Below are 27,318 nucleotides of genomic sequence, written 5' to 3' on the forward strand. Positions count from 1 at the left end.
TGAGATTAATGCATTTATTCCAAGTAATTAACACATTAAAAATAAAGTTAAACTTGTCCAAGCCAACTCATTCTTTAATCTTTTGAACAAAATGTACAACCCAAAACATCACACTATAGTGGAAATAACTTGGGAAAGGGAGAGGTAGAGGAAGGAATACATATGGGTTGAGGAACAGAGAATCAGTCCAATCCCAAAACAAGTTTCAGGTCGTCTACCTCTTCTAAACAGAAACAGCTGCTAAACAATTTAACACAAAGTGTTACTGGATCACAATACAATGAACAAAGGCCATTTTGAAAATAAAAGTGACCCAAAAAACGTATCTGCTCCTGGCACTGAGCCATGAATAAGCCTTACCGATTTGTCGTCTTCCAAAAGTGAGCCTGCTACATTTTCTTCCATGTTTACTGAGGCCATTTCCAAACAGCTTTGTGGATTAGCAGAACCATCTCAAGCAAAGGCAACAGAATGAGGGAAGTATGGGGATTGACATGCCACGAGGAGGTAAACAGTAAACAAAAGAGCTACTCACGCTGCGTTTCAAACAATGTTAAGGCAGGCCCATCCAAATAGAAGCCTAAGAGACGAACAAGCCTTCCTTCATCAGTAGTTTTCCATTTCAGCAGGTTTTTTGGTGTCTCTCCCAGAGATCCAACAGCTGCCCAGGAAATTAGGTGGGAATACACACAGCAATTGGAGAAGTCAACTCTCCGTTTCCCTCCTCCCCCACATTCCAGAAATGGCAGAGTCAAAGCCAAAATACAATCAAAGCACACTATGTGGTGAGCCAGATAGACATCTGATTTTAATGACAAAGTAGGAGAAAATAAATTCGCAAAAAAAAAAAATTAACAGAAAATACTTTTTTACAGATATGTATAGAAGTTATGATTGATTTGTCTGGTATCTTAAGGAGAAAGAAAAAAAGGAAAGGAGGTAAATTTTTTAGCTTCCATGAACATTTACTGTAAGATGCTGACAGCATCTCTTGGTGTAGGTTCCAGACAAGATAGCCATTAGTCCTGGATCATCTGGGCACCTGATTTCTAGAAGCCAATTTGATTCATCCACAAGTAGCTCTGGATACATACTCAGTCTCGAACACCGGATCCTGTGTGGTCCTGGATAGCATCAACTGCAGCTTCCTGTGCAGATATTTCCTGAGGGACCACATTGCCTCCATTGACCTGCTCCCTTGTAGGGGACCCTGAAGCCAGAGATTTTACCAAATTCAGAGGGTTGTCAGTGTCCTCATCTACTTGAGGAATTACTACCTCTGTGGTGGATGCATTCGGTATTTCCAGCTGTAGTGGTCCCATCTCCAGGGAACTACACCCAGGAGGGTCACCTGGCTCAGGGAGAGGAGAACATAACTTTTCTTTTTGAACTCCTGATGTCCGTGTGACAAAATCAACAAGGTCTGGAAGGGAATGAGATGGCCCAAGGCCTGCAGGGTTAATTGTTTCCGATTCTGATCTGAGTGAATCTTGTTTCTCTAATGAAGTTTCTTCTACTTCCTCAGGCATCATTCCTCCTGCTAACAGGTCAAGGGCCTGGTGTGTTCCCTCTAGGGTCCCTAAACCAAGGTCAACATTTTCTATAGGAAGTCCACTTTTCAAAATGTTAGGAGTGACTCTCCCACTTCTGGGATTAGATGAGTTTTGTTCACCCTCTGCTCCAAAGTTAAGCACCAGGGTTTTGGGAGACTCTAATGGAAACTCAGAAAAGGACGTGACTGGTTCAAAGTCAGTGAGAGTGGAGGAATTACATCCTATAGGTGACAGAGAATTTTCTTCACATACTTTCTGAGACAGAGCAGTTGGGGATCTACGTGCTGGGTCTACCCGAGTATTGGAGAAGTCAATACCCATATCCCCTAGGGTCCCCAGGGCAGCCAGCTCTTCTACTTTTAAGTTGGTGACTTCAAAGTCTTCTAAGGCTTTGCTTTCTATCGTCACTGTTAATTCTGGATGGACATCTCTTGGCTCCAGGGCTTCTGCTTCTGTTTTCTCTGGGGTCTCACAGGTCTCTGGCTTCTTCTCGTTCTCATCCCAAATAGCCAGTTCACAGATCATTTTACCATGAAAGTCTTTTGATCTTTCTCTCTTGAGTTTGAGGCTTCTGTACCTAGAAGTTCTGGAAGCTGATTCTGGAGCTGAATTTTCTAGCCACTCTTCACTACCAGTTGAAACTCCTTGCTCCTGTGTACTATCTTTTAAACACATATCTGATCTGGCTGGGGACTGAAGAAGCAATTCGGAGGCAGAAACTTTCACAGGTGTATCTTGTGGGTTCTGGCATAAAGATGTAACTTCTGCTGGAAGTGAGCCTATTTTTGCCTTTGTGGACGAGAGAGCCGGTCCACTCAATTCGATCACTACTTTACTCTGAGTATCACTTCCGGTCATCAATTTCTTAGACTGTTCAGCCGTTTTGTCCGTCATTTGCAACTTGGGCTGTTCTACTTCTCCCTCCCATGTGTATCTGCTCCCATGGTTGAAATTAGAATCCTCTCTGCTACTAGGCCCAACGTTGATACCTGTTCCCTCTCCTATCATCCTCTCAGAGAGCTGTGCTCTCCTTTCTTTTAGTTCAGTGTTTGTCTCTATGTCACTTTCTCCACAATCCTTAGATTGGTGGTACTCTTGGCTTTCTTCAACCTGGTCACCAGTTTCTATAACATGAGTTTCGACCAACTTCTGAGATTCCATGGTATGACAATGTATATCTGACAGCTGTGGGGCTGGCTCTACACCTGGTGGCTCTGGCTCTCTCCCTGGTGGCCCTGGCTCTCCCAGGTCAAGCTCAATTTTTCCTTCTGAAGACATATCCCTATTAGCATCGCTCTGGAAGGAGCTAGAAGTCCATACAGCCAAAGTGTCTGTCTTTGGGGTAACGGCTTCATAAGGCCTGCTTTGGCACAACCTTGTCAGAGGCTGTAGGAAGCCATAGCTGCTGCCTCCGCTTTTTGAGTCTATGTGTTCTACAACTGACCACTTCCCTAGAGACACCAGAGGTTTTGCAATGGGCTTTTCGGGGTTGCTGACTAAAGGAGCAGAGACCAAACTTCTATCTGGAGGCAACTCCTCTTGGGATGCACTGCTGTTCAAAGTAGAAGAGGTATCTGAACTTTCGACTCTAGAGAGGTTGCTATGTTCCCCGTTGGCCAATGGACCACCACTCAGCTTAGTCTCAGGGGCCCCCTTTCCACCACTACTGTAGAATATGTCATACAGGTCCTTAGCATTGGCTGTGGCTAAGCATGAATTTCGCTTTTCCAATTTTTTGGCTTGTTCACTGAACACGCTTGAGAGGGGAGGTGGTGGACGTACTAACACAGAGAAAAGGGTCTGGTCCCGGTCACTCTCACTCACCCCAGGAGCTGTCTCATCAGAAGGAATGGCAGCTGGCTGTGCTGAGGCCATGATGGCTACCGGCAACACTGGGTTCAAAATGTTAGGACCCAGGAAACCAGGGCTGAGAGCATGAGCAACAGTCAGGTTTGATTTCACTGGAGTCAAGATAGCATTTGCTTGACCAGGAGATGGGGCAGCTGGATGAGGAATAACTGGGGGTGGTGGAGGAGGTGGTGGAGGGGGTGGTGGAGGAGGGGGTAGCATTTGTTCAGGTATATGGGATGGCTCATTCTTTTCAGTCAGCACCATTTTTTCCTCTGGAGACCCTTTCAGAATCACCTCTTCCCCTCCAAATGCTTTGGAGATGATGTCGGGAGGCAAGAGGAGATCAGCTGAAGACTCTTTAACCACTGGCAGAGGCTTAGCAGTGGTTCCAGAGGACTTGATAGATAGAAAGGTGTTAAGAGGAGCTGGCTTGCTCACTGTGGCTGAACCTGACTTGCGGAGTACTGTGGATGGGATAGGCAGGTTGGGTCGGATCTTGGTCTGGGTTGAAGTTGTCACAACAGGCATCCATGGGCTAGTATGTGCAACCACAGTTTTCCCAGAGAGCTTGATTTTGATGGGCTTTGCCTTCCCAGCTTCAGCTCTGCCATCCTCTTTGTCCTTACTGCTTTCCACAATCTCTTCCTTGGGAATACTTGGGGCCACTGAACTTTTCTCCTCCTCTTTTTCTGGCTTCTTCCAGCTGAACTTCCCAAAAGAGGAAGATGCTGGTGATTCTTTCTTTACCTCTTCTTTTAATTGGAGCTTGATGCTAGCCTTCCTTTTATTTTCAGCCTTTTCAGGGGAGTTCCCACCCTCAGAGAGTTGGTCCTCTAATTCCTCAGAGGCCCTGTCATCCTCCTTTACTTCTTTCATAATCTTCGTCTTTTTTTCTTTCTTCTCTTCCTTTGGTTTCTCACTAAGTTTGCGCTTCAGCTCGCTCTGCCGTCGCCGTTCTGTCTCTAGGACCACAGCCAAGCCAGCCTGGCGGTCCAGATTCCGCCGCTCCTCATACAATGGGTTTTCAACCACATATTTCTGGGAAGAGAAAAGATAAAGGCTCAACAACTGATCAAAATACTATAAGAGAGAAAATCTTGGCCCTGCCACTGTTAGAATTCATGTAGTAGAAAGTCCTAGAAGAGTCATCTTCCTCAAGGATATATCCTTCCTCAAGGATGTTAGTCAGCATCTCTCACTAGGACTGAGGAGAACTTCCTAGTGATTATATGGAATTTGAAGTGTTAATGACTTTTTCTGACTCTGAAGTTGCTCGACAAAGTCAAAAGGATTACTGTAGAAAGTGGGAAATTCCACAGGCTACTACTAAGACCAACCTTGTATTTCTCATTGTGCTGGTGACCCTTCACATGTTGCTCTCCAGAAATTGGATCCCCCAAAAATTCCTCACAGAGCTGGCAGTAATATCCAGTGATGGGAATCAGAAACTCAGAGCCTGGAAGAAGTAGAACAAAGTCAAGAAAATAAGTCATTTCCACCCAGAATGACAGCAACCAAAGGAAATCCCACTTCCCTTTTGCAGTAAAATGGTTAATGGTTTAGAGGACCTTACCCACTTTCAAGACAGAAGTAACATTTAGATGAATCCCAATGGTGTAATCTTCCCAACTTAAAGCTTGTACTTAGGACCTCTACGACTTCTACTTCTTGGGAACACTAACTGGTTGATTCAGGAGCTTCCTGTGCCAGACTAATTTTGGTTGCTGATTCTCCTCAAACTCCAACTAGCACTAAGCATCTCAGGAGATTTAAAAATTATACTCCCAAATAGTTAGCCCAGTACCATTTGTATGAGGATCTCTCATGGTAGTAATTACTTGGGACTCTTATCTTCTACAGACCTAAAGCATGTAGCAGCATTGGCTACTTACAAAGTAAGAAACTGAGAAGGTTAAAAACAAACTTTCTGCTTCTCAACTTACCTCCTAATAACAACTATTCAAAAATATTTTGTAGTTCTGAGTTGAAAGGCAGTTAAATTACTGTACCTCCTTACTGTTCCTTTTTTACCTGGATTTCAAATAAGTAAGATTTTGGTGCACAAGCCAGTGACAAAAAAAGTTGTATTTTAAAGTGGTATGTATATGTCTAACATCTGTTAGATTTTTGGCCATATGGGTAGAGATCATTCTTGTCTTGCAGATCTCTTTATTTCTTCAGGACCTAGTACACTGCTTTGCACACACAAGGCATTTTTACAGCTTTGTAAATGGGCAGTTATGTCTCACCCTATCCTGCACCTTAGTTCAGGGACACCTCTGTCTTGGCTGAATGTAAGGAAACCACAAAGGAGGCATGGAGGAAACCTACCTTTTGCAGGAACAGTTATCTTGTCAGTGCGCTTTAAAGCATCTTGCTTGGCTTCACTCTGGGTCTTTGAAGCCCAAGGTCTGTTGTAGGGATCCAGTGTCTATTTGCAAGAGGCAGAGGTGCTCACACAACAGCACTAAAAACTCAATGACCCACTTTTCTCTCTTTTTTCCCCCATACCTGGGGAAACCAGAAGCCCCCAGCTACCCACCCCCACCCACTCTGCCAACTGTTTAAAGGGAAATCACCTGTGGAAAAGGTAAACACATGTTAGAACAAGTACTAGCAATGGATAAAACGAAACAAATAATCAGGTACTCAAGGAATCAAGAGGCAGAAGCCTCACTTACACTTGTCATGGTGTTTAGTTACAGGCAGGTCCCCTGGACTGAGCCCTGGGGATGGTGTCTCCTTTGTTGGTATCTCTTGGCTCTTCAGATTGGGGCTCCTGCCCATATGAGAATGTTTCCTTTTCCAGCTTTGTAATGCAGACGTGGGTACAGAAGTTTGAGGGGAAAGAGGGCAAGAGTGAAAATAACAGAGGGCAGGATACCTACCTGTGTGTGTTTCTTATTGTGCATATGGGTGAAGAAGTCAAACATGGTCCCACAGATGGTGTTGCAGTCCTTGCACCAGTGATTGCCAGCATCATAATACTCATAGGCAGCAATGGGCTGATCAGATTGCTTAACAGCTGGCTGGGGGCTCTCGGCAGGCTTGGGGCTTTTAGTACGGGAATTCTCATTGTTTATCTTTGATTCCTAGAGGGGCAAAAACCTGCACTTAGAAGAAATTCAAGGCAGTCTAAATCTGTCTTCTCAGAAAAAGCAAGTAGCCTACTACAATAATAGAAATAGATCCACATGACCATACTTCCAGTGCGTAAAACTGCACAAACTGGGGAAAATCCCACGAGACATCTGTCTGCAAGGCTCAAACAGAACTAATTAGACTCCAGTGTTATTCCATCATGGAGAATAAATCATAATAGCAACATATTTACCCACAGTGTTATCCCATCATGGGGAATAAACCATAATAGCAATATATTTACTTATATATCCTAAGATAGCTAGAAGAATACTTAAGATTATAGAAATACTGGCTGCCTCTGGGGAGGAGAAGGAGAGAACAAGGATGGATAGGAGTCTTTTACTGTATATTGTATACTAATAGCTGTTGAATGTGTTACCTATGCAATTAAATATATTAGTTAAATTTAAAAATCATAATGATGGGGCTGGCCTGGTGGCGCAGCAGTTAAGTTCGCACGTTCTGCTTCAGCGGCCCAGGGTTCACTGGTTCGGATCCCAGGTGCGGACCTAGGCACCGCTTGTTGAGCCATGGTATGGCAGGTGTCTCACGTATGAAGTGGAGGAAGATGTGCATGGATGTTAGCTCAGGGCCAGTCTTCCTCAGCAAAAAGAGGAGGATTGGTGGCAGATGTTAGCTCAGGGCTAATCTTCCTCAAAAAAAAAATCATAATGACAACTAGGGAGGAAAGAAAAACCAAAATGGAAAAGATAATTGACAGGTTAAGCAAATGCAGAGAACAGATGATAGCAAACTCACTTATCACAGACCCATCCTGCTATGTGTAAGTGGAGAGCAGAGCTGGTGTTACACAGAGGTGAAGGAGACAATCATCTATGCGGGACGACTTAAAGGAATCTAGGTAAAATATTTCTACCTACCTAAAATACCACCATTAGAATTTAACACCTTCGAGTTGACATGAATCCTTTAAAACATATCAACTCCCCAACATTAAGTTATCAATAATAAATATTTTAATATGAATTCACCTGTCAGCAAGCTGGGAACAAGGTATGCAGGAAATGAGAATTTTGGCTAATGTTGGGGAGTGAGGCACAGAAAAAAGATAATTTTGAAACACAGAGAGGGTAAGTATGAATGAGGTTTTACAGCAGACAAGATCAGGGAACTGGACACCTGGAATATTGGGTGGTGAGGAGAGGAAGATAGGATGGAGAAAGGGAAACAATTAGGACTTCAAAGCTAAACTTTCCCTGCTAGAGTCCTATTCAAGAGTCACTAAAGAGACTATATCCAGCAGTAAGGCATGGGCATGTGCATACACTGCTGGTGAGTATTAACTGGTATTTCTGGAAGATAATTTAAAAACACATATTACATACCTCAAAATTCTTTATAGACTTTGACTCAGCAATTCCACTCCTTGACATTTATCCCAAGGAAATTATCATGTCAAACCACAGGTGATTTGATTGGTTAAATAAATTTTGGTATCCACACAACAACAACAAAATAAGATGTTAAAAATTACATTATAGGGGCTGGCCCCATGGCCAAGTGGTTAAAGCTCTGCATGCTTCACTTTGGCAGCCTGGGGTTGGTGGGTTTGGATCCCGGGCGTGGACCTACTCCACTCATCAGCCATGCTGTGGAGGCATCCCACATACAAAGTGGAGGAAGACTGGTACAGATGCTAGCTCAGGGCTAATCTTCCTCAAGCGAAAAAAAGGAGAGGAAGATTGGCAATGGATGTTAGCTCAGGGCAAATCTTCCCCACCAAAAAAAAATATATATATACACACATATATATATATATACACATACTATAAAAGTATATTTATTGACATGGAAAGATGTTCATGATATACTGAGAAAAGTAACAAAATAGATTTGAATAATCAATAAAGATATGTAAATAGGCTTAGAATGTCAAATGTCACCTTATCCAAAAGACTTGCCCTAACCTATATCCCCTACCCTGTTTTCTTTTTTTAGGCACTTGTCATTACATAACCTGCACTTCACTGTCTATCTTCTCCTATTTCATAAGAATAAGGATTTATCTATATAGTTCCCTGCTGTACTTCCTACATTTAGAATGGTGCCTGGCACTTTCTTGGAGATCAATCTTTATTAAATGAATTAATGAACAGAAGAAGAGTATTTGGAATAATATACACCAAAGTATTAAGAATAGTTGTCTCTAGGTGTATGGAATTGTGTGTATATTTATTTTTATGAAATGAATAGGAGGAGAAAGAAAACCTCAAACCAACTATGCATTTTAAAGAGAGGCAAAAAAAGAAGAAATACCAAGGACAGGCAGGAAAGAGAGGTTGCAGACACAACATTCCTTACTGCTGAAATGAAAACAGAATTGCAACATATCCATGTTAGCTTCAGAGAACATGAAGACTTGCTGAAATCAAGATGATGGATTATCATGGGGGTGGTGCATAAATGGAATGCCAAACAATATATAAAGTCAACTACAAAGGGCCAGAACCTTCAAGCTCTTCTTGCATCTAAGGCTCTGAACTCAATGACTCTGGTATAATAAAAGAATAGTCCTACCTGGTTGAGAAGGAGAACTCTCCCAGAAAGAAATGGAAAAATTAGAGCTTGGCTGATAGAGAATACTATGTACTAGACATACTGGATGCCGTGGGAAAAACAAAGATAAATAAGTTATACTTGTCTATTCTCAAAAAGTTCTCACTTAGTGGAAGAGACGGCATGAGACAGACAATCTTAATCATGTTTTAAATAAGACAGAATGAAATAAATCTTATAAAGAAACAAAGTAACATATTATGGGAGTGCTAAAGAAGGGTTGACTAAATCTGGGTGGAATTCAGGAATTCTTTGTGCAAGAGGTGGTATTCAAGTTGGCCCTTAGTGGATGAGTAGGATTGGGAGAAAGATTATTCCAGGCTAAGAGGATTATTAGTGCAAAATTAGAAAGACAAAATAGCATACTGCATACATGGAACAGTACCAACATTATGAGGTGGTAGGAGTGTAAGCTGTAGTGTAATATTTCTTGAGCACTACTCACTGTGGGTCAGGCACTGAGCTATGTAGTGGGGACTATATTGAAGAATGAGACAGATATGGTCCCTGATCCCTTGAACCTTAAAATCTAGTTAGAGGAACATATGTAATTATATAATTATAACTGTCATAAATGCTAAGAAGGAAAATTATAAGGTATTATCAGAGTGTATATCAGGCAATTTAACGGTTTGGAAATAAGGAAGGAAGTCAGGGAAATAATTTAAGCTGTGATCTGAAGGATGAATATGAGTTAGTTAGAAGAAGGGATAAGGAAAGAATGGGTTTTGCATGATAATGAGAGGAAAGAGAAGATGCAAAGACATTAGAGGGGATGATACATTTGAGGAATGAAAAGGCCAGTAATGAAATTATAATATATAGTATAGAGGCATGAACGGAGGCTGAAGAGGTAGGCAAGGGAGTTTGGGGGATCACTGGCTGTATGTTGAGAAAGGATTAAGAGTGCAGCAGTACAAGTAAGAACTGAAGGTGGCTTGAACTTGAAAGGCAGTGGAGATGGTGAGACGGATGGAGCTGAGATTTACTTCAGAGGGAGAAGTGGCAGACTTTGTAACTGATTTGGTATGGAGCAGTCGGGAGAGGGAAGCACCAAGAATGCTTTTCAGGTTATTGGTGTGAAAACTGTCGGACAGTGGTGTCATTAATTGAGATGGGTAACACTGGAGGAAGAAAATGTTAGAGGGAGGTTGAGCATAATCTTTAGTTTTTAGTTTCGGATATATTGATTTTGAGGTGTCTATGAGACAATGAAGTGGAAATGGTGAGTAGTCTTTGGACACTCAGGTTTGGACCTCAGAAGAATCACCAGAGCTAAAACATAAAACTGGAAGTTGTCAGCATGGAATATCAGCATAGAACTGGATAAAAAGACCTAGGGAGAAAGCAGAATTCTGCAGAACTGGGTGAGGACTGAACTCTGAAGAACTAAAATATTTCAAGATCAGGTACAAGAGAACAGGCAGCAAAGGAGGTGAAGCAGCAGCAACCAGCATTCTAGGAGGAAAGGAAGTGTGAGAGAAGCCAAGGGAAGAAAGCCTTTTTAGGAGACAGTGGTTCCCTCTATCAAATTCTGATCTGAGAACTGAAATGTACTCACTGACTGTACAACATGGTGACTTTGTTGCTAAGTATGAACCCACAATATGGTACATACGAGTTATAAGAAGATTAGAAGCCAGACTGGAGTGGGTTAAGGAGTAAATGCTAGAACAAGAACATGGAGAGCCCTGAATGCTGAAGATCTGGAATTCTACTTTGGGCAATGGGGAACTGCTAAAATTCTGAAGAAGAGTACTATGATCTGATCTATGCTTTACAAAAATAACTCTAACAAGAGTAAGAACAAGTTGGAAAAGGAAGCTAAGAAAATGGTTAGTTAAAAAGTTTCTCTAGCAGTCCATGGAAATAGAAGAAATAATAGAAATGGAAAAGTTGAGTTGTTACCTTGCTGTTGGAAGAGGAGTTTGAGGAGGATGACACTTTTTCTGGGCTCTTAGATTTTTCTGCTTTCCCAGGCTTCTCTGTAGCCTCTTTACTGTCATTTGAAGACTTCTGAGATTTATCTAAAACGTTAATTCCCAAGATCTGAGCGACTTTGTCCAGTTCAGATTGCTTCTTTTCTGCTTCTTCTGCTTCTTGTCGAAGTTCTGCCATGTCCTTCACAATGTTATCCTGAAGCCGACTCACCTCCACCAGGAGTGGGTCTTTGTGGCCATCCTTCTCCCTTCGTTTCTTGCGCAGCATTTCCCCTGAGTAGTTAAATGTCAACAGAAAGAAACCCAAGGAAAGTAAGTTAAGACAAGCCAATTTTCAGTCATAAGCAGTAATCTCTCAAGACTTTATGGTCACAAAATCTTAATCCCAAAAAACTTTCTAAAAGCAAGTGAAACTCTCCTTCCACCTGGGCTGGTTTAAGTGAAGCTCCTATGGAGGTAAAGGATGAGTGATGACATTATCTCTTATGCAGGGGTTATTAGCTAAGGGTCTACGGACAGGCTTCAGGGGCTCCATGAATCCCCAAAATGGTATATACAAGTTTGTGTACATGTGTCCTCCAAAAAGATTAATAAATGTTGTAACTATGAATTCAGTAGCTGTCTCTTCAGAGAACCAAAGAATTATTCAGAGGGCAAAAAAAATTCAATCACATATTTGACTTTATCTGATTTAAGGACCCTTCATCAACGCCTATGCTGAGTTTCAGGTTTTTTACCTCAGTCTCACCTAGTGTTATCTCCTAAGCTGCAGGTCCTCAAGAATTAATCCTCACAGGATTAATAACTAAGTTTCTCATCCCTAAACAGACCAAACCCAAACAGAAGAAATTATATCTTCTCCCACTCTATTCTTCCATGCTATCTCCATGCTGTAGCGTTTAGAAGCCTTGTTATGTTCTTTCCTCAGTGTGTATATGAATAACTAAAAGCACAGATGAACAGATGGAATCAAAAGAGGCATCATGGGGGGCAGGCCCAGGGGTGCGGCAGTTAAGTTCACCCATTCCGCTTCTCGGTGGCCCGGGGTTTGCCGGTTCAGATCCCGGGTGTAGACATGGCACTGCTTTGGCAAAAGCCATGCTGTGGTAGGCGTCCCACGTATAAAGTAGAGGAAGATGGGCATGAATGTTAGCTCAGGGCCAGTATTCCTCAGCAAAAAGAGGAGGATTAGCAGTAGTTAGCTCAGGGCTAATCTTCCTCAAAAAATAAATAAATAAATAAGAGGGCCAGGCCTGTGACCGAGTGGTTAAGTTCTTGTGCTCCACTTTGGCGGCCGAGGGTTCGGATCCTGGATGTGGACATGGCACTGCTCATTAGGCGATGTTGAGGCGGTGTCCCACATGCCACAACTAGAAGGACCCACAACTAAAATATACAAATATGTACTGGGGGGATTGGTGGAGAAAAAAAAAGGCATGGAAAAAAAAGAGGCATCATGGAACATCTTTTTGTACCGAAAAGTAAGGAAGTACTCAAAAAATGATGGGGATATATCAAAAGGACACAGGAGTCTACTTAAAGGGGCTCCCACTGGCCAAATCTGGGGCACTGAGCATGAAAATAAACAATGATAGTAAAACATCCATGAGTTCACACTAATAAAAATGGATAAATACATGGAGAAGGAGAGGTGGGTGGGAAGCTCTTCCTTACTAGAAAGTCAACTAATAAAGTTAGAAGCAATGATGAAATTAGAAAACCTCTATTTAAAAACCACCATAATAACTGATGCAGGCAAGAATAATCAATGAATACTAAAACTAGTGTGAAAGTTTGAGGAGTCACTGAATATTTACATAGTCTCAAGGTATTTCCCCTATAAGATACTTACTAATTAAAAAGGGTAAAAGAGAAACTTTACAGTGGAAAAACCCAGCAGACACCACCTTAACCAAATGATCAAAGTTGACATCACCAGTAATGGGACAAATCAACACCTGATATGAACTCAGCATCACTTCTGTGATGTTCCTGCCAAAAATGCATAACCTGAATTTAATCATAAGGAAACATCATACAAATCAAAATGAAAGGATATACTACAAAATATGTGACTTCTCTTCTAAAATGTCAATGTGATGAAATACATTCAGAAACTGTTACAGATTAAAAGAGACTAAAAGAACAGGACAACTCGGTGCAATGCATAATCTTGCATTTTCTTTTGCTTTAGGACATTGGGACAACTGGTAAAACACGAATAAGACTGGTAGACTAGTATTACATTACTGTCAATTTCCTAATTTTGATAAATCTACTATGGTTATGCAAGTGAATTCTTTGTTGTTAGAAGATACACACTGAAGTACCTAGCAGTAAAGGAGCATCATATCTACAACTTACTCTCAGAGAGTTCCGGAAAAATTATACACATACACAGGAATTGAGATAGGAAAAAAGGATAGAGTAAATATACTGAAATGCTAATACTTGTGGAAAATATCTGAGAATTCTTTACACTATTACTATAATTCTTCTGTAAGTCTGTCAAAAAAACTTAAAAAGTGAGGTTTCAGGTCACAGAACTGGTGTGCGAGTCCCCAGAGCTGTCCATTTGGGTCTCCTACTCAAGTTACTACAAAAGGCAGTCACGCAAAGGAGTGTCTGATACCTTGTTGTTTATGAAGCCGCTCCAACTCGGTCCTGAGATAGTACATCTTCTTCTGGCGAGCTTCTCGGTCACTCTTTAGTTTTTCCATCTCTTCAATAACCTACAAAGTACAAAATGGTAAGAGAGTCCCTCAGCCTCCAGCATCCTCCCTTTTCTATTGCCCTCATGCTAGATAATATCTGCATGTAAGGATTCAAATGCCTGCACACAGAGGCTTTGACTTTATAGTGAAGGTGATATTTCATTCCAATCCAAGTTCCAGAACAGAATTATCTTTTTCAGAGCTACATTGCCCAGAAAGCATTATTTTTATGCAGGAAGCATTATACTATTAACGTTAACCTAAAACTACTGACATCAACTATTAGGTAGTGGTTCTGAGCCCAAAGGGAACCACCAAGAAGGGAACTAACACATGTTATGGGTGAGGCACTGTGTTAGTTACATTACATATATCATCTTTAATCCTCATGACATTATCTGTTTTACAGTAAGAAAACTGAGGCTGTGAAAGATAAAGTAAAGTATTCAAGGTCATACAGTATGAGGATTTAAAACCCAGGTATGTATGCCCTAAAGCTCATGATCTTTCAACTGCATTACAACCTAATGGAAAACACAAATATGGCCTGTCTATAATGGGCTAGTGTGAAAAACCTGTGTATTATCAGCCCTGACTTAAGTGCTAGGTTCTTAAAAGGAAAGGGAAAGTTATTAGCTTTTAACCCCCATAATCACTACAGGAAAAGGATCCAAAACTCACTGGGATGAAACACAGATTTAGTGATTGTCTTCACCCAACCCAATTTTGGTTCCTCACTCTCTGAAGAGGTCATATCGAAGACTTCAAGGCTTCCAGCTCCTATCTATAGTGGTCTAAGGCCAATAATTGCGATAGAGAAATAAACTTAGAAAAGAAGTCTAACAATCACAGTGGGACCTAGGGCCAGACTTTAGTTTAGTCCTAAGGAGAAAACATGAGAAAAACAGAGGGGCCTATACATTACTTAGGATGATGAAAGCAGCCTCCAAAGAACTTAAAGTAAAGGGGCCTTACAAATTTTCAGCTCCCTCTACAAGACAAATACAAATTTGTGTTAAAACAGAAGTTTCGGGCACAGGATGCCCAAAGCTAATATTCACCTTCTGCTTCTGGGAAGCACGGTTCTTCTCATCAGAGATCTTCTCCGGATTATACCTTATAAGTGACGGGATGGACACCTGGACAGGCACTTGGGCAGTAGGAATTGAGCCTAGCACTGACTCATCCTGCTTGGGCTCATCAGGAGTCACAGTGGGGATCACACGTAGATTGGGACGGCTACGAGTAGCTTGTTTGCTAACTGGCATTACTCTATGTGGTTCAGGCAGAGGGTGGTTTGCTGGTTGAGAGGTGGGGTACATGGGCCACCTTGAGGCTGCATATGCCATGTAGTGCCTATAGGCATCAAAGGAAGCAGAGGGTATGGCAGATCCCTGGTAATTTGGAGGTATCCGAGCTGCAGCAAACTGAGAGGTCCTTGGCATATGAAACTGAGATAAAGAAGCAGGGTGTGGAAGTCTAATTGGGGCAGATGGGGCTGATGGCAACATGCACCTGACTGCAACAGATGACTGAAACCCACTGCCAACCACCTCTGGTCCTGCAATATGACCCACTGGATGGTCAGATTTTAGGAATGGGGGGCTATTTTTTGTGAGCAGGTAAGGATCCACAGGGGAGACTGGGTGTGGATGGGACACCTCTGGGGAGTGGGTATTGCTATGGTGTGCCTCCCTGCTCTCCAGTCTATGAGGATCTGAGGAGCGCCGATCAGCTGAGAAACGGCGTTCAACTGAGGAAGAGCGGTCTGCTGAAAAGTGCCGGTCAACTGAGGAACGGCGGTCAGCAGAGGAACGTGATGGTTTCTTGCCATGAAGTCGTTCCTGGGTGCGAGCAGCCAGTTTACTAATCTCTGCCACTCCAATATCCAGCCCTATGGTCTTGAGCAAGTCATGAATCTTGGCATATTCCGGATTGGTCTCTTCTATTGATTCTAGCTTTACGGCTGGGGCTGAAGAGGGCAGGGAGCTTGCCTTCTGCCTCATAACTTCATTCTCAGAGCCCCCAAGAGGCTTTGGTGGAGAGTCTACCTTTAAATCCTCTTCTTCGTCCCCATAGAGAAATTTCTCCTCATCCTCAATGTCAGGGAAGCTACGTCGCCTTTTCTCCTGTGTACTGGTAGAATCTGCCAACATGCTCAGAATGCGGGAAAAACCACTGCCATCCTGGCTAGCTCTCTCATGGGGCAGCAAGAAGTCTGTGTGTCGCTCAGGTCCTTCAGCCTTCATATCTAATTTCTCCTTGTGGGACAGAAAACTTCCAAACTTCTCTCTGAGAGGACTGTTGTCTTTGGGTATCCCAGGGAGGGGACCCCATTGGTAGAGGTTGCCCTGAGGTTCCTTCAGGGTAGTCTCTACCATAGTCCCCTTGTTGTTTTCAATCTCTGAGGCGAAAGCAGCAATAGCACCACTTAGTGGAAGAGATGGGTGTCCAGAGTAGAGAGAGTGATCCTGGCTGGAGCCGGTACTGCCAGAAAAACTTTCAAGCTGCAAAGACAAACACAACTGATTTAGTCTCCACGCAGAATCTCAGAAAATTAATAATTGAGATAAATACTTAAATATTTTGTTCTCCTTGAATTAACAAGAGAAAGATAAGTACAGATCAAAGGGAGATACAGTATCCTTAGCCAGGTTGAAGATTTGAGTCCCCATCTCTCCAGATGTTCTGCTATAGCAAGGGGAAATAGGAAATAGGTAGACTGGATTGAATCCTCACTTTTGCCCACTTGTTGTAGTCCTTATCAAGGAATTTGAATTCAAAGGGACTTTAGAGATGCCCTAGCTTACTTGTTTCCTTTTCTATGGATCCCCAAGAGAAAAAAGCATACAAGTGGAGCTGCTTTGGTTGAAGTAGGGTCAGGGAACTCTGAAACCCTAATTGACCAGCCTCCCCTTGATTCCCTAAGTGCTCTTAGGCACTTCTCCAAAAACCTTTAGCTCTTAAGAGGATAGCTAAACACTAGTGCTGATGTCTAACCGTCTTTTCATAAGTGAGGCAAAAATATTAAGGCCCAGAACGGTGAAGTGACTTGTCTAAATTAAAAGTCACACAGCGAGTTAGTGGCAGTGGTGGGTCCAGAATCAGAATCACCTGATTTCTGGTCTAGTGTCCTACCATTCCTACATTTTGTCCTCTAAGGAGAGATAAGGAAAATTCAGATCATCTCCTTCCTTTGCCCTTCAAGTTTCATTTCCAAGAAAGCTATATTCAAAGATTCCTACAATGCTATCCAATTTAGAGGAAAAACTTACAATAGATACTCTCCAAAATGTCTGTTAGAAAGCTTACTGTATGACAACAGAAGCCCTCTACTACTGATGCATTATGAGGCCTACAGTTTCCTTTGGAGAGTCCTGGAAGGTGCAGTTCATGGGCATAATAACGTTGGTCCAGCATATATTACAAAGATACCATTAGGGACACAGCCCCCAGGAAGGTAACCGGGCTTGAAGATGTTAGAGAGACTAGCAAGAGACCCTAGAAAAAACGCAACGGACCTGCATGGAAGGCTCCATGTCTACCTCAATCCGCTTCTTCAGAATTGACTTCTTGGGCATCACAGATACTTCCTCAGGCCGATGTAAGGAATATCCTGGCTCCGATGCTGTTAGGACACCTGACAATCCGGGGATGGGACAGCTAGTGCCACCACCATCAACTCCCACTAGCTCCTGACTCATACTCCTACTTCGCTCCTCTTCTTCCTCTCGTTTTCGCCTGGCAAGGTCCAGTTCTCGAAACTCAGGGTCTAGAAACCTAGGGCTTGGGCTCCGTCTACGCTGTCGATAGTTTCGGGTACCTGATGTAAAACTTGGGTGATCACCTCCCATGCTGTGTATCTTCTCTGTGTCATCATAACGGGGCCGTTTGGCCTCCCGACTCCTTTCCTCAGGTCGTAAAGAGTAGGAGCCTTTCAGTTTGTCTCTATTCCGTTCTGTTCCCCGCAAGAGTTCATCATGACAACTGATATGGGGACTATAATCAGAACGATGCACGAAAGTTTCTCTTGCTCGGTAGTCCTCATCGAGTTGTCCCAAGAAGGGACTGAGAGGGCCCTCCTCCCGGGAAATATATCGTTCAAGACCTCGAGAGCACTGGGAGCTTCGAGTGAAGACAGAATCATCAGTCAAGTCATCCCTGAGAAAAGAGACAAGCATCACTGAATACAATGAACTTGGAAAGAACAGGACAAGACTAACAGAATGACATCTGGCAAGGGAACTATACAATGCTTAGGACAAAAGACAGTAATCATGAAGTCCAACAACAGATCTATGTATGTACATAGAACATTTCCTCTCCCTCTCCCTAGGGCCACAAGCAGCTCCAGCCTCTAACCAAAGGGAGATATTATTGATCTATTTAGATGGAGCTCTTAGGTTAATCTCTTTGACTAGACTTTGGGGATACATAGTATCATGCCAGGGTTTGGAAGACATGAAAATAACACTACTAGACTACAAAGAATCCTGGGTTATACAACTCCAACTAACTAAATTCTAGCTCTTTGCTACTAAAAGAGTGGTCTGAATCATCAGCATCAGTATTATCCAGTAACTTTTTGGAAATGCAGACTCTCAGGCTCCACCCAGGCCTACTGAATCAGAATCTGCATTTCAACAAGATCTCTAGGCGAGTTGCATGCACTTTAAAATTTAAGAACCACCAGTCCTTGGGCTGGTCCCGTGGCCGAGTGGTTAAGTTCGCGCGCTCCACTGCAGGCGGCCGAGTGTTTCGTTGGTTCGAATCCTGGGCGCGGACATGGCACTGCTCATCAAACCACGCTGAGGCAGCGTCCCACATGCCACAACTAGAAGGACTCACAATGAAGAATATACAACTATGTACCAGGGGGCCTTGGGGAGAAACAGGAAAAAAAAATCTTACAAAAAAAAAAGAAATGAATGCTCACGGAATTTATTAAAAAAAAAAAAAAAAAAAGAACCACCAGTCCAGATCAATGATTTTCAAGCTGTGTTCCACAGAGATTCTGAAGAGTACTTAGGAGCCACCTAAAGGAAGGAGGTGCTAGGAGAGCAAAGCCCATGGCTTTGGGCCTTCCATCTCATTAAAATAGTACTAACCTCAACTTTATTCGCTTATATAGTAAAGTTCTGTATAATATTTCATCTGGAAAAAAAGGGTTTCCCTGGGGGGAAAAATTTTTTTAACTACTGATCTATCTAACTGGCATGATTTTCTTATAAGTTTTAGAAGCTTCTCCAATGCTGTTTTGCTGGTTCACATATTAAAAACCATAAAACTTCCCCACAGCCAGTTTTGTTATCCTTTTCTGCCTTGCCTCCAATATCCACAAGCACTCTGCTAATTTCGGATGTAAGAAAGAGTTACGTGATGGTTTGGCTCACTATATATTCTTATTTCACAGAAATAAAAAGGTCTTGGACCTTTGTGGCATGAAGGTAAAAATACAGGATGGGACATACATCCTTTCAGCTCAGAGCTCCATACCACAGACAATAATCCTAACCTTTAGAGGCACTATGGTCACAGAGCTTCTACTGCCCAAAAATAAAGTTTCTGATTTAAATCACAAATAGAAATAAAGATCCTCTAGCACTTTAAGCATACAACTTTTAAATAATCTGAATGAAAAATTTACATGTCTCTCACATTTCAGAGTAAATTACCATCTAGAGGATGGTAATTACTGGTGTCTTCTACAGTTTCTAGTGGCTACTTTTGTTTTTTGTGATTTCTAGAAATGACTTTTGGGTTTTTTTATAGCTGCTTTCGTATCTCTGGAAGTTAACAGAACATCAAAGAGTTGCCTTTTCAGGGCCAGCCCGGTGGCACAGCAGTTAAATGTGCATGTTCTGCTTTGGTGGTCCAGGGTTCACTGGTTCAGATCCCTGGTGCAGACATGGCACCGCTTGGCAAGACATGCTGTGGTAGACATCCCACATAGAAAGTAGAGAAAGATGGGGCACAAATGTTAGCTCAGGGCCAGTTTTCCTCAGCAAAAAAGAGGAGGATCGGCAGCAGATGTTAGCTCAGGGCTAATCTTCCTCAAAAAAAAAAAAGGCACTGCCTTTTCTTACTGACCAGCCCAGCCTTTGTTCAAAGTTTTAGACCTGGGTAACAGCTATAAATAACTTTATAAAAGACTATCAAGGATAAACTTTATCACCTCCTCTAAAGGAACACCACCTGTGGGAACCACGTTCTTGTTACTCACCTCCTCCCGAAGAATCTGTGGAATTTTGAGGTCTCAATATAGCATGAAATAGGAAAGAATGGGAATGAACCGAGGATGATCTCTGAAATCAATCATAACTAGAGTAAAATATTTTACACTATAGGTTTGTCAGCCATGAACACACCTATTTCCAGGGAGGATTGTCCATGAGTTGAGTCACTCTATTGTTAAAACACCATCTACCATACAAAGTCTCTGATCGTATTAGTAGGGGGAAAAACACAGGCTCCATGAGTAGGGGCAAGTTTATCCATGCTCCCATGTTCAGCTCCCCACTAGAACTATTGCATGTCACCACCAAATGACATACTAGACCAAAATCTAATCCAGCACAAATATCAAGAAGCTAAAAATAATGAGATGGCTCTCAGAAAGTCTCAGTGCAGACTTGCAATCTCCAGCAAAAAGAGGAGAAAAAACAACAAAACAACCCATAGAAATAGTTAAAAGAATGAGTTATCACATAAATACAGGTAGAAATCAGGTTGCATATTAGAAGTTCTTGTCCTCCTTCCCTAAGTTTCCCAAAGGATAAGAGAGAGAACTGGTTGCAGTAAAAGGGAGCCCTAAAAAGCACCCTGATCCCCTGTAGCTCAGAACAGACCCAGAGAGACTCTCTCTGAAAGCTCTAGTTAAGTCTAATTCTTTTCTAAAATAAGGTCTATCTATTTACAAAACTGATTGTTGGATGTGGGTGATGGGTACATGGGAGCTTACTGTACTATTTATTCTCTCTACTTTTCTTGTTTACCAATTCCATTAAACAAGTTAAAAAGCACACAAACATGTCCACATAAAAGTTTGTACAGCAATGTTCATAGCAGCATTATTCATAATAGCCAAAAAGTAGAAACAACTCAAATGTTATCCATCCATTTGTCAATGATGAATGGATAAACAAAATACATACAATGAAGTATTATTAGCAATAAAAAGGAATGAAGTACTGTTATACGCTACAACATGAATGAATCTTGAAAACATTATGTTAAGTTAAAGAAACCAGTCACAAAGGACCATACGCTGTATGATTTTATTTATGTGAAATGTCCACAACAGGCAAATCTGTAGGAACAGAAAGTGTTTAGTGATAGCCTAGGGCAGGGGGTGAGGGGGACGAACAGCTAAGGGTGCGGGTAATAAAAATGTTCTAAAATTGATCACAGTGGTGGGTGCACAACTCTGTGAATATACTAAAAGTCACTGAACTGTACACTGTAAGTGTCTTCACACAACCTGTTCACGCTCCCTTTTCAGAATAAATTACAGCCCTACACACAGAGCTACCAAGGTGAGAACACTGACAACCTTGTCAATTTGGCTTGTAAGCCAAACCTGATACACAATTTAACAGATTCAATAAGGGAAGAGAAAGAATACCAGGGTCTCAGGAAAAAATAAACAAACACCCACATATAAAGGATGAAAATGGCCTGTTTCATTAGCTAAAGACCGGACTCCCTGTTAGGAGACATCCTGAGAATGCCAACAGTCCTATGGCTTGATTTTAGTGGACAGTAATTATCCATACAACCCATACTGAGCAAGAGTAGAGGTGGCAAAAAGTCTAAAGAATGGCCTGGTACCTCCTTTTAGAACCTTAATCTCACTTTCTCTAAAATACACTTGTCTCTCTGAAACACATCATTCTGGAAAGAAGATTACTGTCCCAAACTCCCTAAGAGGAAAATTTTAATTTTTATAACTTAAAAACAATCAGCTATCTGAAGCACACATGCATAATGAAGCTTATGGAAAGGGGAGGTGACACCCTAGGCCTAACAAGAGGAAATGCTAAAGTTACTTCAAAACCTCAGCAAGGAAGGAAGAGAATCACACCATGCAGCACCTACTCGGACCGCCTACTCAATCACCTCCCAAAATAGCAGCAGCCAGAAGGGCAAGGGCTGTGGCCTCACTTAAGTGATACACTCACACACCTTGAAGCCCTATCTTCAGAAGCTTCAGTTTTATGTGACACGGGAGTGTCCTGCCTTGCTTCACTGCGTTCAATAGCCAATGGAGCTTTGAAGTAAACATTACCACCAAAGGGCAGCACTGGTCCTCAGACTTCCTGCCCAGCTGTCCCCCACCTGCCTGCCCATGCTATGTGCACCACTGCATGGACAGTCTCAGTTTGAAAGAACATTACATTGATTTATTGCTACTGTTAATCATCTGTGAAAACTCCCAATGTGCTGGGCAGAGACCCTAACAGGTACTGTTCTCAGCTCTCAGGAAGAGTGCTTTTCCTGTACTCCCCCGCTTTTTCACTTTTGTCAGGTGAAAACACCTAACGTGGTTATCTACTTCGCATATATAGTTAAGTTCCTAGTACCTGAGATCTGTATTTAATACTCTGTGGAGTATATTTGGCCCTCCTCAGCACTCAATAGTTGTAAAAGTAATAAATGAAATTAAAAATTTTTAAAGAACTCTAACTTTCTATTAATGCTTATATATTTAACAGAGATACATATATTAGACATGAATTTACCTAAACCCTTTCTAAATCTATATTTCAGCCTGGACAAGGTGAAAAATAACACCATTAAAAAAAGATTTCCTGGGGCTGGCCCCGTGGCCAAGTGGTTAAGTTTGCGTGCTCTGCTTTAGTGGCCCAGGGTTCCATCAGTTTGGATCCTGGATGCAGACACGGCACCACTCATCAGGCCATGCTGAGGCGGTGTCCCACATAGCATAACCAGAGGCACTCACAACTAGAATATACAGCTATGTACTTGGTTGGGGGGGGGCTTTGGAGAGAAGAAGAAAAAGGGAAAAAAAGATTGGCAACAGCACAGGTGACAATCTTTAAAAAAAAAAAAAAGAAAAGATTTCCTATTTTGTCCAGAACTTTCCTTTGCAGAGGGGACCCTAGTTCCGGCAGAGAAGAAGAAAAAGGGAAAAAAAAGATTGACAACAGTTAGCTCAGGTGACAATCTTCAAAAAAAAAAAGAAAAAATTTCCTATTTTGTCCAGAACCTTCCTTTGCAGAGGGGACCCTAGTTCTAGTTCCGGTAGAGAAGAAGAAAAAGGGAAAAAAAGATTGGCAAGAGTTAGCTCAGGGGACAATCTTTAAAAAAAAAAAAAAAAAAAAAGAATAGATTTCCTATTTTGTCCAGAACTTTCCTTTGCAGAGCGGACCCTAGTTCTGGTATTTTAGAATCTGTATCATTGCAACTGTTTTTAGTTTCAGTTTATGTCCCCTCAGCTATCTCCTTTCCAGTAGTCGAGGATGACCTTTTAAAGTATTTTTTTCTACATAATTCTTTCAGCAACAGAGTCTACCATTAATACACTTTCCCGATTCAAAAAGCCTTTCCCAATGTTATACTTTGTGTTGGACATAGGGCATAACTTCAGTGATAGCACCATTCTTTCAAATACATCATTCAGAAAACAGTAACATTTCTGCCTTCAAGCACATTTATAGCGCACGTTGCCTCAGATGAAGCCTACCTGTCCACGTCCTCCAAATTATCCACTGGTGACCCCAGTCGATCACTAAGGCGCCTCCGTTCTGGTAGGCCAACACAGAAGTGGTCATTGCCAACAGTGATCCTTAAGCTCTGTTCCAAAGAAGAGTCAGAATGCAGACCAGGAGAGCGTCTCTACAAAAGTAAAAGAATATAACTGTCAATAGGGTCAAGATATCCCCACACCCAAAAATGCTCTCTTCCCTTGTCACCAAGTTGTGGTCCAAAAGGTGAGAATGGCTGCGGTAAGATACTACTCCAAAGATAAAGCACTTTAAAAAAAATTATCATTTTCTTAGACGAAAGCCCACACTTTCAACCCTCCCAATCAGTGACCTCTCATTCTTCCATTTACTGATACTGGGCATGGGACTAGAGGAGTGAATTAAGTCAGCTCTCAGCACCTACATATTTCTAGTGAAGGAGGTATGCCAAAACAATTTTTTAAAGTCCTTCTGAGAGTGATAAATGGTATGAAGTCATTAAAACATGAAACAAATTGGGGAAAAGGAGCCACTTCAGATAGGATGGTTAGAGAAGGCTTTTCTGAGGGGATACCATTTAACCTGAGGCCTGAATGATGAGATGTCAGCCTTGCAAAGAACAGATGGAAAGATGTTTCAGGCAAATAGAACAAGTGCTGTAATGAGCTCAGTGTGCTTTGGGTAACAGAAATGCAGCCAGTGAGACTGCAGCAAAGTGACAGAAGAGAACATAGGCAGAAGCCACAGTTAGGAAATTTGGATTTTATTCTTAGTGTAATAAGAAGCCACCGAAAGGTTTCAAGCAGGGGAGTTACTGGTGAACTGAGAATCTGACTACATTCTTCCTCTAGATGCTCACGTTGCTCATCCACTCATTTCCTTCAGGTCTTTATTAAAAAGTCACCTTCCCAGGAGGCCTTCCCCAGCTACCCTATCAAAAACTATAACTCCCTTCTCTGTTTTCTTTCTTTCTTAGCACTTAGTCACATTTAACATGCTAAAACATTTTCCTTCTCTTATTTATTATCCAACTCCCGCTGCTAGAATATAAACTCTAGGAGGGCGGGGGATTTTGACTGGTTTGTTCACTGTTGCATCCCCAGTGCCCAGAACAGCATCTAATACATGGTAGATGTTCAATGAATACTTTTCAAGAGTATAAAATTAAGGTTTTAAAAATCATTTTGATTGCTGGGTAGAGAATAAACTGGACGGCAACAAGAGTGGGGTGTAAAGGGGCTTAATGCAATAATCTACGCAAGAGGTAATATGGTTTAGACTACAGTGAGGGCAGGAGGAGAGTTTGGGGGATGTATTTTGGAAGTAGAGCTGCCAGGTTAGACAAATGAAGTTAATGTGACAGATCAGACTTGGCGAGAAGGGAGATGCTCACTGTTTCTGGCTGAAAAACGGTTGATGTTATTTACTGAGACAGAAAAGACTGGAGCAAATAGGTTGTGCATTGGAGAAGAAAAGAAAGGTTATGGAAACGAGTATTCTGTTTTCCTTGCTTGCTCTGTAGTGACTAACACTCAGACTACAGCTGCTCAGCTATGAAAATCTTAACATCCATGACAAGTCAACTCGCCTATGACCAGAGTACCCACAGAAATTGAAAACTGTGAGACAGCCACTCAGGAAAACAGAAACATTGTCACAGGGGTTTTAAAAAAGATTGGTGAACTGATAACAACAACAAATTCCAAAACACCAGACCCTGCTGAAAAGTGGTGGCTATGGTGAGAGGTCATCATTACGTCTAAACTTCTTAACCTCATGCCCTGTCCCTCTGGTAGGGAAACATAACAGTTAAAATCATAGACTGGGAACCAGGCAGGTAAGAATTCAATCACAGCTCCACCACTTCTTAGCTGCGCCACCTTGATTAAGTTTCTTAAACCTCGCTGTGTTCCTCAGCTGTTCGGTAAGGAATAATCTTAACCGCCCCACCTCAAAGGGTTGTGAGTGTTCAAAGAGAAAGCGTCAAGTGAAGGGCCGAGCATAATTCCTGCCCTCTACTCAGTACGCGGTGGTGCTATCACAAGGGCTGTGGGTATGCACACTTCATTTCGGAGAAGCAGCTCCAATTTAGATATCTATCCGTTTACATTCTAGGTGTCCACCTGGGTCCGGTTTAAGCAACCCTAACTCGCCACAAAGACACTGCAGCTTCTTTTCTAAGATTCAGGGGGCAGCGCAGATCTAAGGGGATGCAAAACCATGGAACTCCGGGGAAACAACCTTAGAAAAAGTCCCAGGCACACAGTTTGGAGGAAATTCCCCTCGCCCTGGCAAACTTTTCCAGGCAGAGGGAGAAAAACAGCCTATTCCCAGGAAACGGCGCACTGCCTCCGGACCAGGCGCCCGTGCACGTCCCGGGTCCCGTTAGGTGCAAAGGGAGCGCCTGGGGCTGACAGGGAACCCCAAGGTTCGGGCGTCGCCAACGGGGGCCGTGGGGAGTAGAGGGTCCTCGATTCTGGGGACCCTGGCCTGGAGGCCTCGGGGCGCCTGGACCGCGCGCGGGCGTTTCTGGAAGCGAGAACCCCGGGCGAGGGCGCTCGGGAATGGAGGGAGTCCCGGTCGAGGGGTGGGATTACCCGGCTGCCGCTGTCGCCTGGATGGTCTCCGCGGCCGTCCCGGGTGAAGTCGGCGCGGGACTCCCCCCGGCTGCTGCCTCGGAAACCGGCCGGGCCCGGCGGGAAGAGTCGTCGGCCTCGCGGCGGCGACGGGGAGCCGCGACGGGCCCGCGGCGGGGACGGGGAGACGCGACGGGGTCGCGGCGGGGACGGGGAGGCCCGGCGGCCGCGCGGAGGGGACGGGGAGCCGCGGCGACCCCGCGGCGGGGACGGCGAGGCCCGGCGGCCGCGGTGCCCTGAGGGCGAGCGGGGCCGGCGAGCCGGGGTCCGCGACGAGGAGGAGCCGGAGGGCGGCGGCGAGGCGCGGCGAGCGGGGCCCGAGGAGGAGCCGGAGCTGCGGCTGGTGCGCGGGCCGCCCCCGCCGCTCTCTTTAGGCCGGTGCGAGGAGACGGAGGCGCGGGCGCCGCTGCGGTACATGGCTCCGGCAGCAGCGGCCACGGCGGCAGCTCCGACCCCGGGGCGGCCGGGCCGCGGGCCCCCAGCGCGCCGCCGCAGCTGCAGCCTCGGCCGCCTCGGCCGCCACGGCTGCCGCGCCCCGCCCCCGCAGCCAGCGCGGCCCCCTCCCCTCGGCCTGCACCGCCCCCGGGCCGGGCCGAGCGCGCCCCCGCGGCCGCAGCTGGCGGTTGGAGGGCGCGAGCACGCGTCCGACACACCCCCGCCCTCCGGGGCTCCCCGCTCCTCCACTCAGGGAGCAGCCACAGGAGCCCGAAGAGGGGAGGAGCGCGGAAGCCGGCGCGGGGCCGCACGAGCGCAGGGGAAGTGAAGCGTGCGACCTGCGCTCCGCACGCTCCGCCTCCGAGCCCGCAAGATGGCGGCCGCCAAGCCGCCCGGCGCACCGCCCCCTGCGATCACGTGACCCCTGGGCCTCCGCGCGGGCGGGTGGGGCGGGGCCCGGCGGAAGAGAAGGGATTCGCGGGAGCCGAGCAGGCGCTTCCCGGGATGCTCCAGGCTTCCGGACGCAGCGGGCTCGGAGGCCTTCGGAGAGCGTCCGCCTTCTCCTCTTCCCCCCGCCCCGTTAATTTACGTGGGGACAATAAACGGTTATACAAGATGGGAATATAAGTAATCCCCAAAACGTTAAGTATGTGGGAGGTTGCGCACCTCGGCAAGAGCGACCGCCGAAGTCCCGGCCCCCGGAGAAGCCGCGCGACAATCGTCAGTTTACTTTGCAGTTTGCCTGATTTCTAGAGGTTGAA

General features: G+C 44.0%; 1 protein-coding gene and 1 long non-coding RNA gene across 3 annotated transcripts in view; one reads left to right on the plus strand and one right to left on the minus strand.

The window, feature by feature from the left end:
- Window positions 1-27,318, minus strand: part of ZNF318 (zinc finger protein 318) — a 27,550-nt gene continuing 232 nt past the window's right edge. The window contains exons 1-10 of one of the 2 annotated variants that reach the window (XM_023624968.2): window positions 26,084-26,675; window positions 23,486-23,637; window positions 17,301-17,940; window positions 14,841-16,286; window positions 13,698-13,797; window positions 11,034-11,338; window positions 6,293-6,496; window positions 5,736-5,835; window positions 4,742-4,860; window positions 1-4,442 (exon numbers count right to left, since the gene is read on the minus strand). In XM_023624968.2, the coding sequence (XP_023480736.2) occupies window positions 1,095-4,442; window positions 4,742-4,860; window positions 5,736-5,835; window positions 6,293-6,496; window positions 11,034-11,338; window positions 13,698-13,797; window positions 14,841-16,286; window positions 17,301-17,940; window positions 23,486-23,637; window positions 26,084-26,539 (6,870 nt within the window). In that variant the 5' untranslated portion in view covers window positions 26,540-26,675 and the 3' untranslated portion in view covers window positions 1-1,094. Of the gene's footprint in view, window positions 4,443-4,741; window positions 4,861-5,735; window positions 5,836-6,292; window positions 6,497-11,033; window positions 11,339-13,697; window positions 13,798-14,840; window positions 16,287-17,300; window positions 17,941-23,485; window positions 23,638-26,083; window positions 26,676-27,318 lie in introns of those variants that run through there. The other variant, XM_070244587.1, reaches the window with a different exon arrangement.
- LOC138919532 (uncharacterized) overlaps window positions 27,052-27,318 on the plus strand; it is a 2,125-nt gene continuing 1,858 nt past the window's right edge. The window contains exon 1 of the long non-coding RNA XR_011429762.1: window positions 27,052-27,277. This is a non-coding gene — a long non-coding RNA (uncharacterized lncRNA). The remainder of the gene's footprint in view (window positions 27,278-27,318) is intronic.

The sequence above is a fragment of the Equus caballus genome, chromosome 20 (genome assembly GCF_041296265.1).
Source record: "Equus caballus isolate H_3958 breed thoroughbred chromosome 20, TB-T2T, whole genome shotgun sequence".
Taxonomy (NCBI): domain Eukaryota; kingdom Metazoa; phylum Chordata; class Mammalia; order Perissodactyla; family Equidae; genus Equus; species Equus caballus.